Genomic DNA, 16,784 nt, shown 5'->3' with positions numbered 1-16,784 from the left:
GGAACGGGATGGAATAAAATGATATTCTATTGTTTGGATAATTTAAAAACGGATGGAACGAAGTGGAATAGAGTGGTATGGATTCCATTCCATTCCATCACTTACCACCATTTTTCTTACCCTCCAATTTGGGCGGAATGAACAACTTACCTTGTTCCGTCCTAAAATTTCCAAACAATGGAATGGTATATTCGTTCCGCTCCACTCCGCTCCATCTCACTCCGCTCCGCTCCATTCCGCTCCGTTGATTTTATGATATCCAAACATAACCTAAATGACAAGTAGTTGTGAAAGAACTATTCTTCCGTTAATATATACTACAAATTAGGCGAGAGAGACTCCATGGAAAACTGTAATGCTATATAACCATCTAAATAAAATAAAAAAGTTTCCATTCAGCCCTAACTGTAATGCTATATAACCATCTAAATAAAAAAGAAAAGTTTCCATTCAGCCCTAAAATTCCAAACTATCGATTTTAATATAATGAATCTCTAGATAATCTTATGGCTTTCATGTAACTTTTTTTAGTGAGATCAAAAACCACAAAACAGTATATTAAATTGCTGCAAATTCAAGGTGGAGAAATTAGAGTAGTCATTTATGCATCTTCTTACGATGAATCCATCTCCGGTGATCCTTCCTAACGATCTCATCACAGAGGTACTTTCTATTCTTCCTGTCAAATCTATTCTTCGTTTTAAGTGTGTCAGTAAGCATTGGAAAACTCTCATCTCGGATCATGCCTTCGTAAAATTGCATCTTAAGAGATCACCAACACGAAATCCGTTCTTAGCATTATTAATATTTCACACAATAGAAGTGAACTGTGGCAGTTATGTTCACGGTGACTCTGATCGCAGTGTTGTTCCATACCCTATACGTAGTTTACTCGATAACCCCTCGATTACCCTTTTTGAGGATCCTTACTACCTTATGAATGACAAAGGATGCTCTAATAGAGTTGGTTCATGCAATGGATTGATTCTTTTGGTTGGTGAATCTATAAATGACATCGTTAATATAAAGGATAATATAGAGTATCTTACCGTAGATAAATGGCTCCGTGTTTGGAACCCAGCCACCAGGACAATTTCTAAAAAATTTGGGCAATATCGTGCTTTTTGTTTGTCTCAAAGATTCACCTTCGCATTTGGTTGCGATAATCTGAAGGACACTTATAAAGTGGTGGCATATCGTTGCAATCGTCAAGAATTGACATCCCAGGTGAGAGTTCTTAGTTTGGGTGATGATGTTTGGAGAAATGTTGAAAGTTTCCCGGCTATTCCTCTTCTAGTTGATTATGTGTATTTAAGTGGAACTCTGTACTGGTTGGCAAATCAAAATCGTAAGAATATTAGTGTTGAGAAGCTTGTTATTATTTCATTTGATTTGAGTACAGAGACCTACAATCAGTATCTACCGCCTCGTTGTTTTGACGAAGTCTCGCATAGTGAGCCAGTCTTTGGTGTGTTAGGGGGCTGCCTTTCTTTTTCTTATTCTTGCATGGAGACTGATTTTATCATATGGCAGATGAGTCAATTTGGTGTTGAAGATTCTTGGACTCAATTATTTAAAATAAGTTATCAAAATCTTCAAATAGAGTATGACTATAGTAATGAATTTAATAAGCATGTTTTTCGGTTGATGCCATTGTTTCTCTGGGATGATACACTGATATTGGCTAGCCGTCAAGTATCGCGTGCAATTCTCTATAATTGGAGAGCTAATAGAGTAACTCGAACAAACAGTATTGCTTGTAGCATTATTAATAATAATGGAACTTCTGATTTTTTAAATTGGCAATGTGCCAAAGATTATGTTGAAAGCTTAGTTCCAACTTTTTGAAAGTAAGTTTCTCTTCCTTGATTTATTTGTTTGAGTTTTCTTCCATGGTTTACTTGTTTGAGTTTCTATTCTAATATCTTTGTTTTCTAATAAGTTAAATTTTAGAAAAATTATTAGATAGACATGGACATAAGAATTTTTTTTACACATAACTAGTCATAAAATTTTAATTAGTTAAAAAATAAATAAAATATTTTCTCTCTCATTTTATAATCACAACCACTCTATAAATTCAATTAAAAAAGAAATTAAAATTTAAAAAAATTAAATTTTCTCTCTATTTTTATTGGTTGTTCTAAAATTATTGATTTAGAGTTGTTTTCATACAAGAATTTTCGTAAACTTTATAGCCATAAAATAATCAACATAGTATCTGAATTGAGAATTTTGATTAAAAAAGTTTGTTTTGTTAACATCTTTGATTCTTGTGTTTCTTATATAGGATGGTCCGACTGAGCATGGAGATACCAAATTTAAGCTATTTAACTGTGTATGCCATCCGCTATGTCTGAAGACTTGGAAGCACTTCCTATGAGATAAAGAGTTTTTATTGATGGAATTTTGGCTTTTGTATTTTAAGTTTTTGGTCCGAAATATTAATGACAGACATTTTTATATTTATTTAAATATCTTAACCTTATCTTATAAAAATTCAATCTATTTTCGTATTTTAAAAGATATGTTCATTTTATTTGAATCTCAATGCTCTGAATAACAAAACTGTTGACACCCTGTTACTTCTTAAAAATAATTTTCTTGTAATTTATTATTAGTTTAATCATCGTCTAAATAGTCTTAAATTTCATTATTTGCTATTAAGTCTAAATCTATTATAAATTCAAAATGATACATATTTTCAAGTAATATAATATGATTTATATGCGTTGTATTGCATAATTTATTTCATTTTTAAAAAAGTATAGTTTATCCGCATAATTTTCTATAATCTTTACATATTTTTGTTTTTAGGTCGTTTGGTAAATTAAATTTCCAAGTACATCTTAATTTTCTTATAAAAATCCTTCTCTTTTATTTTTAATATTATCAACATAAGTTATATTCATATCTTTTATTTTTATAATTATTTTTTTATACTAAATTCTAATGTTTTAAAAACTGGATCGGAGAATGAATTGGTAATAGATCCGGGTTAAGGTTCAATAGGTTCAATAGGTTCAACTGCAATTGAACCGCATATTTAATTTAAACTAAATAATTAAATTAATATATTATTAACCATCCTTATAAAATTTATTTATATCGTAATTTAAAAAAATAAAATTCTCAAACAAATATAGTTATAAGTACTTTTTTATTGTACATTGATCCTTAATGTCATAAATAGATGATCATACAACTGTGATCCTTAAACTCATAAACCACTAACTTATGTTTCATCTATGTATGTTCGGATATAAAAAAAATGCATAAAAGTTTTTTTTTTAATAAGCAATTGATATTAAGAAAGGAGTATAATGGATATTCCAACTTTTAACAAGGCGGAAAACTCCTACTTCTCAAAACAATTGAGAAGAAGGGGCATGAAAATTACAGTTATCTGAAAGAACATAATAGAATTGAAGCCGAGACCAAGATAAATAAACTACTACCGACATGCACTCGGTGAAGCTATACGACTCATTCCTAAAAATAATCGCATTACGCCTAATCCAAATGCACGAAATCGTAGCAAGCCAAATGACCGCTACAGTAGTCCTATTATCTCGAATTAATGGTGTGGTTTCTTTTACTTTTTGTAAATTAAGTATTGTTATGAGTTTTGTATATTACCTAATGTTCTTGTATGGATAGTTGATATAAATACTACATCTTACATCATATCTTTTTGATCTAAGTCTGGTCTGAGAAAATCTTTCATCCATGGATAAATGTTGATTTACACTGTTATTCAACGAAAACATAATGACTTGTCAACTCATTAAAGTATTTTTAAAATTTAAGTATGACTTAATTGGATACATCTGAGTGATTCTTTGGCAGTGTAAAATATCCTTTTTTTTCTCATAAATTATTAACATGTAATTTTAATATGTTCTGAGGAAGTTGTTGATCCTCAGCCATTTGATGATTTTCAACTGCTTGGGTTTTAAATCTTGAGTAAACTGATTTATGAACACCAGAGAATATGTGTCCAACTAATTTTAGACCATTTAGTGCATTAAAAATGATAAACATCAGTTTTATTAAATGACATGTGATTGTGAAAGAACTATTCTTCCGTTAATATATACTACAAACTAGGCGAGAGAGACTCCATGGAAGACTGTAATTATATATAACCACCTAAATAAAACCAAAAACTTTCCATTCAACCCTAAAATTCCAAACTACTGATTTTAATATAATGAATCTCTAGATAATTTTATGGCTTTCGTGTAGCTTTTTTAGTAAGATCAAAAACAACAGAACAATATATAAAATTGCTGCAAATTCGATTGCTGGTTTACATTACTTTACACTAAAACCCACTGGTGTAGTTGAATCAATGACGATGAATCCATCTCCGGTGATCCTTCCTAACGATCTCATCACAGAGGTACTTTCTATTCTTCCTGTCAAATCTCTTCTTCGTTTTAAGTGTGTTAATAAGCATTGGAGAACCCTCATCTCCGATCATGCCTTCGTAAAATTGCATCTTAAGAGATCAAAAACACGAAATCCGTTCTTAGCATTAGTAATGTTTCACACAACAGAAGTGTCATTTGGCAGTTATAGTGTATGTGACACTGATTTCAGTATTGCTCCATACCCTATTCGCAGATTACTCGATAACCGCACAATTACCCATATTGATGATCCTTACTTTCATGTGGAAGACAAAGGATCACTAGTACAAGATGAACAATATAATTTTAAAATCTACACCCAATATAATAAAATCGGGTGTAAATAAGAAACACGATGGCACTTTTGTAAATAAAGTGTCAGTTTATGATTGATCATGTGAAAATATACACCCTATTTTTTAAAAACGGGTGTAAATTAAAAATATTATTATATTTAAATCTCTATTACTCCCGTTAAATTAAAAATCGGGTGTAAATTTAAATAGACTTTGAAAAATATTTATTTTTATAACCCAAAATATTATTAACTAGTTAAGTGAATATTAATAAGAGAGTATTAATGAATAAAATATTAACCAAACACAACTAATAAAATATTAATGTGCATATGTCACCCGTTAAAATATTAATGAATAAAACATTTTCCAATCAACCATTTTTCTCTCTAAACAAACCCAACGAAACCCATTTTTCAATCCACTCTCTGAACAACCAACGAAACTCAGCCATGGTGACGACAACGAAGCTCCCAGTTCCTTTCACGAAGCTAATGCTTGTACTCAACTTCCTGTGACGACATTGGTAGAGAAACGAAGCTCTCTTCTTCTCCAACACCGCACCGCTCTCTCACTCTCACTTTTTCGAAACTGAGAGGACATTAGTAAGGAAGAATTAGGGGTTTTATACTTTGAGCGACATTGGTAGCTGAAGAATTAGGGTTTTATATTTTGTTGATTTTGTTGTGCTATATTTCAGGTTGATTTTGTTGATTTCAGGTAGATTTTGTTGTGCTATATTTCAGGTTGATTTTGTTGTGCTATATTTCAGGTTGATTTTGTTTATTTCAGGTTGATTTTGTTGTGCTATATTTCAAGTTGATTTTGTTTATTTCAGGTTGATTTTGTTGTGCTATATTTCAGGTTGATTTTGTTTATTTTGAAAGTGTAGACTCAGAAGGGGTTTACTCGAGCATCGTTCGTTTAGTTTTTTGGTTGATCAATGGAGTACAGAAGCTGGTAGAATACTGATAAGTTTTTTGGCTTATTATCCTGAAGGTGTAGTAAATAACCAGTAGTTGTTGCTGTTAAATGAAAAATAGAAATTATCTCAATAATTAATCCTCTTTATGTTTAGCCAATAATAGGGTTTGAAATTGATATATAAATTGGCTTGATACTCATATTCATATATTCATAAAAATTAATAACAGGATCAATCTTTGCAAGTTTTCATCAATCATGGATTCAGATTATGGTGCATTCATTGAGAAATTCAATTTACATTTGGATTCATCACCTTCTCTTCCTTTGAATTCACTCACTTTTTCCATCAAAGACATGTAAGTTTCGTAACATTTGATTTTAATCTCTATCGTTAAAACAAGATTAATCAAATTAATCGGATTTGAATCCATTAATTATAGGTTTGATGTGAAAGGTTTCATTGTTGGTTATGGGAGTCCTGAATGGGTAAAGACACATCAAGTGGCTACATCAACTGCTCCATCGATTATCACTTTGTTACAAGCAGGTGCAATTTGTATTGGTTCCAACGTCACTGATGTATTGGCTTATAGGTTCGATTTTCTTGTGCTTTTTCTTGTTTTAGATATTGCATTCATTCTATATAACAATGTTAGAAACGTAATCAAGATTTAGAAAAATTTGTAGGGGACATTATACTTGTACCAGCTTATAGTTGAATTTTTATATGCTGTGTCTATTCTTCGTCACAAAGTAATCGTTCCATTTTCTGTTTGGTTGGGTTTAAAGAGGAAAGGTTCTGGAACTACTTAGAAATTGTCCTGAGAAGAACGTTAAAGTCATTGTTATAACTGACAGAGAGTGGATTTTAGGTCTTGGGGATCTTGGTTGTCAAGTAATTTCTAATATGGTGAGTGTGGGATGTTGGGATTAATGCAACTTTATTTGCGGAGAAGGTTTCTAAGTCGTTGTTCCAGCTGCAGGCTGTTAAGTTGGATTCGCGGCAGGAGGATCGCTTCATTTAGCATCCTGCAGGTCGCTGTTTAGGGTGGATAGGTTATGGAGGCTGCTGATCTGTGTTTTTTGGGTGCCCTCTGGAAAACAATGGCGCCTAGTAAAGCGCTTATCTTAGGTTGGCGTTTGATTCTAAACAGGCTGCCTACGAGGGTGGAGTTGGCAAAACTTCGCGCTATTGTAGGTAATCATAATACAACTTCGCGCTATGAAGATATAGAGCACCTTTTCTTATCTTCTCTGTTTCGAAACGGATTTGCATGCGGTATGCAGCTGGATTGGTGCGACATTTCTCTTTAAGTTTAGTTATACACATTAAAAAAACTAAGAAATCTTGAGTCATGAATACTAATTATAAAATTACTGAAACAACTAATAAATATTTTGTAATGCACCAAATTAATGAGTCAAATTAATCATGAGACAATTCAAAGATTAAGGACCATTACTGGCTAGAGTTGAAAGGGACCGAACGGCGGTAACTCTTGAGATGTGATTTTAGTTTAGGTTTGTTGTGATATTAGTTACGGAATTCTCAGTCTCCTTTTGTTTGTAACTCTGAAGTATAACTTTAAGAAAGTGTAGCTTAATATTCAGGGTCAGAATTTTCATATTGTAGTTGGTGCTTGAGTTGATAAGGTGAAGAAATGTCTAAAATTGACATAGGTATCACATTTCATTTTATTGATAGAGCAAATCTTTTTCCAGTTCAGTAGAACCCAAACATTTTTTCTCTCTTCATTTTCCTTTGGTAAAAATATGAACTACATGTATGGTTATTAATCAAAAGGTGGATCAAATATGATAAAGGTTTAGGATTTGAGACATTTGGGGCTGATATGATAGTCTGACACTGTATTTGCCTACCAGTTCACAAATTATACCCCTGTTCCCTTTATTTAGTGTTTTTTCTTCTTCATTGAAGTAGTTGTTTTATGTGTCTATATAAAAGAAGTTTCTTGCTTACATCTTAAAGGCATTTTTCGTTGCTGCTGTTTGTTTGATTTATACTTGTATTTATGTTGGATGATTCAAATGGTGAATGGAATATTCGTCTGATTTGGACTTATTTGCATTTAAGTGTATAAATTCCGTGATACACATGAATAAGAAAAAATGTATGTATTTACATGTTTGTGCAAATAAGTGATTTCAGGTGGCTTAAATGGTTTGTGATTTCAGGTTGCTTGAGGTCGGTTAGTTTGTTTTTCCACCACTCAAAATAGTCATTGAGACTGTCTATTGTAAGTCCAAGTGGAAAAGAGTTTGATTTCCATTAAGGAATGTCGCGTTTTTGAGTTTTGTGCACATAAAAATAGGCATTGAGAGAGTTATCTCCTTAAATGGATTCACCCGACTCAATTCAGATTAGTTGGGGTTAAATGACCTCAAGACACCGAGGATCTAAGACCATAAAGAGTGGTTGATATTCAGAATCACGCCATTTTTTATATTAAACACAATGATTAACAACATTTCTTTGATGTCTCAGGTACCAACTCATAAGGGTGAATGCCAAGGGCATGAGTGAAAGTTGCAAGTGGGTTGAAATGTTTGAAGATGTTAGAGCTGTCGTCTTTTGCGTTTCCCTAAGTGACTATGATCAGTTAACTCTTGCCCCAGACAGCAACGACAATGGAACACTTCTCCAAAACAAGATGATACAAAGCAAGGAGCTTTTCGAAACAATAGTGAGACACCCTTTTCAAAGACACCCCTTTAATACTAGTTCTTTGCTTGTGAAGACTCACAATGTAAGTTTTCTGCCTTTAGTCTTTTTTCTCTGATAATGATTTAGGTTATTAGCTTAAAAGTAATTTGTAACATGTTCTTCTGAGTTCTGAGCACTTAGACTTGGTTATAGACTTATAGTTGATCTCATGTTTATAGCTTAAGAAAGGTAGAGACTAGAGAAGATACTTAGTTTTGATTATTTTTAGCTGTATTCCTGCGGCTACAGAAGGTGGGTTATATGCTAGAGTGAAAATATTTAGTTAAAATATTTACCCTCTTGAACTGTAGGAAATTGATGCCTCTAAGAGGTTCCAGGGCCGGATTTGAATCGCTTTGTGGTTCTTCATTCCTAGAGTGGCGACGCAGGCGCGATATATGAACCTGTTGGTTATTATTGTGTATGGTTTGTGATATGTTTTGGTTCCATGCCTTTTAACTCATGCAAAATAGGCTGGTTTTTGGTGTTTGAATATGCAGGTTAGCAGGAAGATTCTGGTAAAAAAGTGATAGATGTTTTTCATCATTTTACCAAAACTTAAACGGTGCTTAATATGAAAATTGATCTAGTTGTCTTCTACTGTGTAGTATTGTTTTTGAAAATGCTCTCATCTTCTTTTTTCATTGTCCCTTTTGCCATTGTTGTATTGTGTAAACCATAAAATAACATGCATCAAAATGTCTATCTCAGGAGCATTGCTAGTGACCCTTTACAAAGGTGCTCCCATTTGCAGCTTTCGAACTCAACCCTCGACGCCGCAACATTTCCAGACTCTGTTAGAAGAAACCAGTAATTGGGTCATTGGAGGTCTCTTTCTATTCACTGCCTCTTTATCTCTTTCCATGAGCCCTCATATTATTCTCAAAGGCTTGCAGCCCTTACTCCAGGTTTTGCTGGAGCAGATATTTCTAATGTTTGCAATGAAGCTGCCCTGATTGCTGCAAGAACCGATGAAGCACAAGTCACAATGGATCATTTCGAGGCAGCTATTGATAGGATCATTGGTGGTTTGGAGAAGAAGAACAAGGTAGGCTTTTAAAAGCTCTCACTCCATTTCTTGTTCTCTTTCTCTCTCTATTCTGTTTTCTTCCTCCCTTTCTCTCTCTAACCTCTCTTCCACCTCACATAAACCTAACCTAGGGTTTCACTTTTCAACCATTTTTCTTCTCGCTCTCTTCTCCATTTTCATCAATTCATCATGAGTTTACGCAAGGGCTCCAAGGTTTGGGTTCCTGACAGGGACTTTGCTTGGTTACCTGCTGAAGTACTCGAATCTTCCGAAAAGCAAGTTCGCGTTGAAACGGATTCCGGCAACAAGGTGATTATTATTCTGATTTTGCCTTATCTACGATGATTGCGTCTACGACTGATTTTTACTAATTCGATTGAATTATAGCAGGTTGTTGTTGTTGCTCCGGAGAAATTGTTTCCTAGGGATGCCGATGAAGATGAGCACGGCGGAGTCGAAGATATGACGAGGCTGGCTTATTTGAATGAACCAGGAGTGTTGTACAATATTCGGAGAAGATACATGCTTAATGATATATATGTAAGTGTTTAGTCTTGGGATTTTTAGTATCTAGATGGTCAATTAAGGCTCTACTTGAGCTTATTCTTCCACTTTTACAATCTCGATTTATTGGTGAAATGCACTTGAGTCTAGAATTGTGTTATTGCACTTTATGAATATGGGAAATGCTAATTGTTGTTTGGTGAGCCGAGTTTTGTAGTTAAGGATTGGTACATTAGTGAAATGATAGCTTGCATTTGCATTACTAGGTTATGCATATGAATACTGTTATTTTATGGAAAATCTTGTTCTAGTATGGAAATATGGCTCTCTGTCACCATTTCTCTGGGTCATCGTATAATAGTATACGACATGCATTATTGTCACTCTTTGTTGAGGAAATTAATGCTTTTATTTATGAAGACCTTTTATTGAGGGTTATCTCATACATGGGTGCATTACAAATGCCTAAACTAGTGCATAATTAATAACTATAAACACTTTCTTCTCCTTTTTGGTAATTTCATACAATGAAATTGACCTAATTTACCAAATAGTATAGAATTTATTATGTTAATTTTTTTAGATTGCGAAAATTGGAGAATTATCAGAATTATTTTTAGTTATAATCTTATACCAATATGGCCCTTGATGACAACTTAGCTGATAATGATATTGTAAGCATAACCAAATATATTAAGCAGGTTCTTCTTTCTCTGCCACACTCGTTCAAGATTCGCTTAGATTAGCTAAGGATGTTATTAGTAACTACTCTTTTGGAAGCATTAATGCTATCTCTGGTGCTTCGATTCCGGCCCAAGGGCTTTTGGGCTTCGGCCGTGGCCCGTTATCTTTACTGTCTCAATCTGGATCAATTTACTCAGGTGTTTTCTCTTATTGTCTTCCAAGTTTTAAATCTAACTATTACAGGATCTGAGAAAGAAGCTAGCTAGGATGGAATACGGTGGTGGGATAGTGGACGACGGCGGTGTATTTGGGACTATGGTTGGAGGAGATCAAGGAGATATAATTGAGGAGCTCTTAGGAGAAGGTTGCTGGATTGAAGCTAGTGAGAATAATATGATGGCTATGCAGCAAACTGCATCGACGCAGCAACACTACATGGCCAATAATATTCCCATTGGAATGGGAGAAGGTGACCATGTTAATCATCATCAAGTTGATCAGGAAAGTGGTTTTGTTGTTGGGAGATGGTGGATCGGGCCGAGGGCGAGTCAAGGTCCATCGACTTTGGTGAAAGAGAGATTAGTAGTTGCTGTTGGTTACTTAAAAGAGTACACAAAGAACTCTTCCAACAACGTTCTTATTCACATGTGGGTGCCTGTTCTAAGGAGGAGATCAGCAATTCAATATCTGCAGCAGGATTCCAGTTGATCTGTTCCGATTTCTGTGAATCCAAACATGAATGTTCATGTTCGATTCTTTAGAAGCCACGAGTATCCGCGACATCAGCAACAGCAGCAACAGTATGGTTCTCTTCTAGCATTTCCTGTGTTCGAAAGAGGAAGTGGAACATGTCTAGGTGTCATTGAGTTTGTTATCGCCAATCAAAACCTCATCAATTATCGTCCACAACTCGATCATCTCTCCAATGCTCTCGAGGTTTGTAGTTTCTCAATTAATTGCATTAGTACTAGTTTAATAATATTACCGTAATTTAAAACATGTGATTGATGGATCTATCTATCTTTGGTGCAGGCTGTTGATTTTAGAAGTAGCCACAACATGAATATTCCACCAGCAGTAAAGGTAAGGATGCATTCCATCATTCATCAAATCAATACTAGATTCAATTCTTGACTTAATTGTTTTACATATGATAATGAATAATTAGGTTTTTGAGGAGTTGTACGAAGCAGCGGTGAATGGGATCGTAGAGGTGTTGGCGTCTGTATGCAAGACTCACAATTTGCCACTAGCGCTAACATGGGCTCCTTGCATACAACAAGGAGGAGGAAAAGGTATTACCGGTGGTGGTGGATGCAGTGTTTCGATTACAGTTCCAACGGATCAGATGAACAATAATAATCATATGATGATATGATGATGAGTTGCATATCGACTGTTGATTCAGCTTGTTATGTTGGTGACATGGAGATGTTAAGATTTCAAGATCAAATGCAAATGGTTGAAGAGGATAAAGACATAGAAATGTTGCCAAAATAAAAATAAAAGAAGAAGAAAACTTATATATGAAGAAAGTGTTATGACTTAGTTAAAATATGATTTTTAGGTGTATGGTTTTATAGTACTTGAAATATTATGACTGCACATGATTTTGTATACTTTTTGGTTAATATTAAAAATATTTTGACTTAGTTAAAATATGATTTTTATGTGTATGATTTTATAGTATTTGCAATATTATGACTAAAAATGAAATATAACTAAATGGTGTATATGAAATAGGGTGTAAATAGATTTAAATATAATATAATTGTTCATTCATAAATGACGTATTTACACCCGATTTTTATTAAAATAGAGTGTAATTAAAAACGTATTTACACCCGATTTTTATTAAAACAGGGTGTAATTAAAACGTAATTACGCTTAATTACACCCGATTTTTATTAAAATAGGGTGTAATTAAAACGTAATTATGCTCAATTACACCCAATTTTTATTAAAATAGGGTGTAATTAAAACGTAATTACGCTCAATTACACCCGATTTTTATTAAAATAGGGTGTAATTAAAAACGTAATTACTCCCAATTACACCCGATTTTTGTTAAAACAAGGTGTAATTAAAAACGTAATTACATCCAATTACACCCGATTTTTGTTAAAATAGGGTGTAACGTAGAACGTATTTACACCCGATATTTTTAAAATAAGGAGTAATTACGAACGTATTTACACCCGTTTTAAACGGGTATAAAACGGGTGTAAATGCGTTAGACATTTCTCACCCTGTGGATATACACCCGATTTTTATTAAAAATAATGGGTGTAAATTTAATAAAAAACGGGTGTAAATTAACATTTTTGCACTAGTGGATGCTCGGAAATAGTTGCTTCGTGCAATGGATTAATTCTTTTGGCTGGGGATTCTTCAAACTACAACGATAATATAGAGTTAGAGTATGTTATAGATGAAAGATGGCTGAAGATTCATGGACTCAATTTCTTAAAATTAGTTATCAAAATCTTCAAATAGATTATGACTATAGTGATGAATTTAATAGTCATGATTTTCGGTTGATGCCATTGTTTCTTTGGGAAGATACATTAGTACTGGCTAGCCGTCAAGTATCGTGTGCAGTTCTCTATAATTGGAGAGATAATAGTGTAAATCGAACAAACATTATTGCTCGTAAAATTATTAATTGTAATGGAACTTCTGATTCATATAATTGGCAATGTAGCAAAGATTATGTTGAAAGCTTGGTTCCAATTTTGTGAAAGTAAGTTTCTCTACCTTGACTTTCTGGTTTGAGTTTTCTTCCATGGTTGTTAACTTGTTTGAGTTTGTGTTCATAAGCATTCTATGAGAGGTCATAACTAGATTGTGATATGCATATAACCATACTTTTTTGACGTATCAAATGAAAATTTTGGTTATTATGAGAATTGAGAACTTTTAATTACAATCATACGATTTAAAATCAATGCTTAGATTTGTATTTATGTGTATTTAAACCAGAATTTATCTATTAATTATTATCTCTTAAAATTTAAGTGAAAGATGAGACGTTGATTTTAAACCGTATGATTATTATTAAAATTTCATAATTCTCATAATAATTAAAGTTTTCATTTGATACGTCTCATATATATATATATATATATATATATATATATATATATATATATATATATATATATATATATATATATATATATATATATATATATATATATATATATATATATATATATATATATATATATAGAGGAGGGATCAAATTACACCCGAAGAGTTACACCACGAGTTACACTCGTTGAATAACTACATCTCGAATTAATATTTTTTAAATTCAACCGTTGGATTGAAACATAATATCATATAGATCATACCTATAAAGTTTGAGCTTAATCTATAATGATTTACTATGTCATTGAATTACATCAAAATTAACGTTATATGAAAGCTCATTTTAACGTTAATCTTTGGATATCTTGATGATATAGTAAATCATTATAGATTAAGCTCAAACTTTATAGGTATGATCTATATGATATTATGTTTCAATCCAACGGTTGAATTTAAAAAATATTAATTCGAGATGTAGCTATTGAACGAGTGTAACTCGTAGTGTAACTCTTCGGGTGTAATTTGATCCCTCCTCATATATATATATATATATATATATATATATATATATATATATATATATATATATATATATATATATATATATATATATATATATATATATATATATATATATATATATATATATTAATTATTAGGAATTTTCATAAAATAGTTTGTTTTTGTAAGACTGTAACATCTTTGATTCTTCTGTTTCTTACGTAGGATGGTCAAATTAAGCATGGAGATACTTCCTATTCAACTGTATAAGCCATCTACTCTGTTCGAGGACTTGGAGGCACTTTCTATTAGATGGAATTATATCGAGGGATTTTATATTAAATTTTGATGGACATCATTAACTTGAGTATTATTAAATTTAGTTTTTTATGAGCTATCAAATTTTCTTTTCACCATGGATCTTCTCCTTCTCTTCTTTTTTATTTATTCATCTTTATAAGTTTTTTTTTAACAAAGCAAAACTACGATTTCTCATTCATTATTAAAAGTTCAATACAAGGAGGAATTACATGAATAACACTATGTCTAACCTAAGAATTGACCACCTTCACTAACGAGTGAGCAACCATATTCGTTTGACGTTTAACAAACTTGATCTCAAAGTTGGAAAATTTAATTAGTAACAACTTGATGTCTCTAACTATGGAATAAAATTAAGAGATTCGTGCAGTAACTAATTGAGAAGCTTGAACCACTCTAAGAGAGTCACTTTCAAATATAATCCCATCGAGATTTAACAATGTAACACTTTGATTAGCTTTCTTGAGGGCGAAAGTTTCCGCTTCAAGAACCGAAAGATTACCTGGATCCCACGCCACTCAGCTGTGATAAAGTTACTGAATTCATCTCTAAGACACAAACCTCTATTTGTTGTGCCTCTATTATTATTAAACCCGCGTCTAAGTTGCACTTAATCCACCCATTAGGAGGCGGATTCAAATGAAGAGGTTGATTTTGCCCGTTATTATTATTATTATTATTATTATTATTATTATTATTATTATTATTATTATTATTATTATTATTATTATTATTATTATTATTATTATTAGGAACTTGTTACGCCAAAAACCATTCTCTCCAGTTATGATATGCAAGCCAGTCAACTTTGGATCCATCTTCCTGTGCATCATTCGAAACAAGATCATTCCTATTTTTCCACATGGCTTCAATCGCTACTGCAACTTGACCCGCAGTATTCTTATCTTCCTTGCTGCAAATATCAAGGATCAGCGATTTTACATAATTAAAAGAATGAGTTCTATGATCAATAATATTGCTCAAACCTGCAGAAATCCAACAAGTGTACGTATCCAGGCATCCAAAGAAAACATGCCAAACATCCTCATCGTTATTACCGCAAAACGGACAGGCTCCCGAACACTGGACATGATGTTGCCTAAGCCGCATACAGGAAAGCAAACAATCATGACAGATTCTCCATAAAAGATGTTTCACTCTAGCAAGTGTTTTAATATTCCAGATATTGTTCCAATTTTCATCGGTAGATAGATTAGAAGGGATCTTCTTAGCATTCCTAGACACCATGTATCCCGATCGCAAACTTTAGCAACCATTTGGTTCCTCACAATAAGCTGTCCTCCTTAACCTCCACCACTAATGGCACTTGAATAATTTCCTCCACTGTAGCATAATCAAACATATCCATTAAGACTCTCAAATTCCATTGTTTTAGATTATTAATCATGAGATTGCTAATAGTAATGTCAAACGGACCTGGCTTCTAAGGTCCCCTCATACAACCCTCCCTTTTCCCTCTAAGTCAAGGTTCATCCATCACCTTGATTTTACTACTGCCCCCAATACTCCACCTGCAACCAAGCGTTATAACTTCTCTAGATTCCACATACGTCTGCACACTCACTAAAAAAAACTCCCGCCTTTACTTATGAGAACGGTTTTCAGGCCGTTCCAGATTAAGGCGTTGCTTTAGCCTTTAGGAACGGTTTTTTAGCCAACGCCTTTTTCAAAGTCGTTGTTGTAGTTTACTTTAGGAAAGGGGTTCTAGGAAAGTACATTGCTTTAAAGATGTGAAACACTAAAGCTTGAGGTTGAGACATGATAAACCAACTTTGTTTAGCTACCATCGCCATATTGAAGGCTTTAAAATCACGAAATCCTAACCCTCTTCCCTTCTTCAAAACTGTGAGTCTATCCTAGGGATGACAAAGTAACACCCACGCCCACACCCGTTGGGTTCGAGTTTTTTCAACCAAACCCGAACCCGCAGCAAAATACAATTTTCTTACAACTTTCCACAATATTACATAATTATTTATATATATATATATATATAAGCGGGTGTGATTTCGGGTTTCATGTGTGGGTTTCACACTACCCAAACCCGCACCCGAAATATCGGGTGGCACCCAAACCCAAATCCAATCAACTCGAGCTCGGATGCAGGTGGGCCCCACAGATTTGGGTTTGCTTGTCATCCCTAGTCTATCCCACGTCATCCATCTTATGCCTTTGTTGTTACTTCTGCCTCCCCACCAAAAAGAGTTTAACATCTTCTCAATGTCATTAATCACCACATCTGGGAGAATATAAACACTCACAATGTA

General features: G+C 33.2%; 3 protein-coding genes and 1 pseudogene across 3 annotated transcripts; 3 read left to right on the top strand and 1 right to left on the bottom strand.

Moving 5' to 3' along the window:
- Window positions 1-618: 618 nt before the first annotated feature.
- On the top strand, window positions 619-1,848 carry LOC131614415 (F-box/kelch-repeat protein At3g23880-like). The gene has a single exon (XM_058885998.1). The coding sequence runs from the start codon at window positions 619-621 to the stop codon at window positions 1,846-1,848; it is 1,230 nt and encodes a 409-aa protein (XP_058741981.1).
- Window positions 1,849-9,432: 7,584 nt separating this feature from the next.
- LOC131614414 (myosin-15-like) lies at window positions 9,433-10,382 on the top strand. The gene is made up of 3 exons (XM_058885997.1): window positions 9,433-9,702; window positions 9,784-9,933; window positions 10,209-10,382. The coding sequence occupies exons 1-3, from the start codon at window positions 9,583-9,585 to the stop codon at window positions 10,380-10,382; spliced, it is 444 nt and encodes a 147-aa protein (XP_058741980.1). The 5' UTR covers window positions 9,433-9,582.
- A 153-nt stretch (window positions 10,383-10,535) lies between these two features.
- Window positions 10,536-11,959, top strand: LOC131614413 (protein NLP1-like; annotated as a pseudogene).
- A 3,296-nt stretch (window positions 11,960-15,255) lies between these two features.
- On the bottom strand, window positions 15,256-15,744 carry LOC131614412 (uncharacterized). Its single transcript, XM_058885996.1, has one exon. It carries the CDS (start codon window positions 15,742-15,744, stop codon window positions 15,256-15,258), a length of 489 nt encoding a protein of 162 aa, XP_058741979.1.
- Between the last annotated feature and the right edge of the window lie 1,040 nt (window positions 15,745-16,784).

The sequence above is a fragment of the Vicia villosa genome, linkage group LG6, assembly GCF_029867415.1.
Source record: "Vicia villosa cultivar HV-30 ecotype Madison, WI linkage group LG6, Vvil1.0, whole genome shotgun sequence".
NCBI classification, from domain to species: Eukaryota; Viridiplantae; Streptophyta; class Magnoliopsida; order Fabales; family Fabaceae; genus Vicia; species Vicia villosa.
Note: the sequence above shows the minus strand (reverse complement) of the source record. Positions and strands in the feature narration are given on the sequence as shown.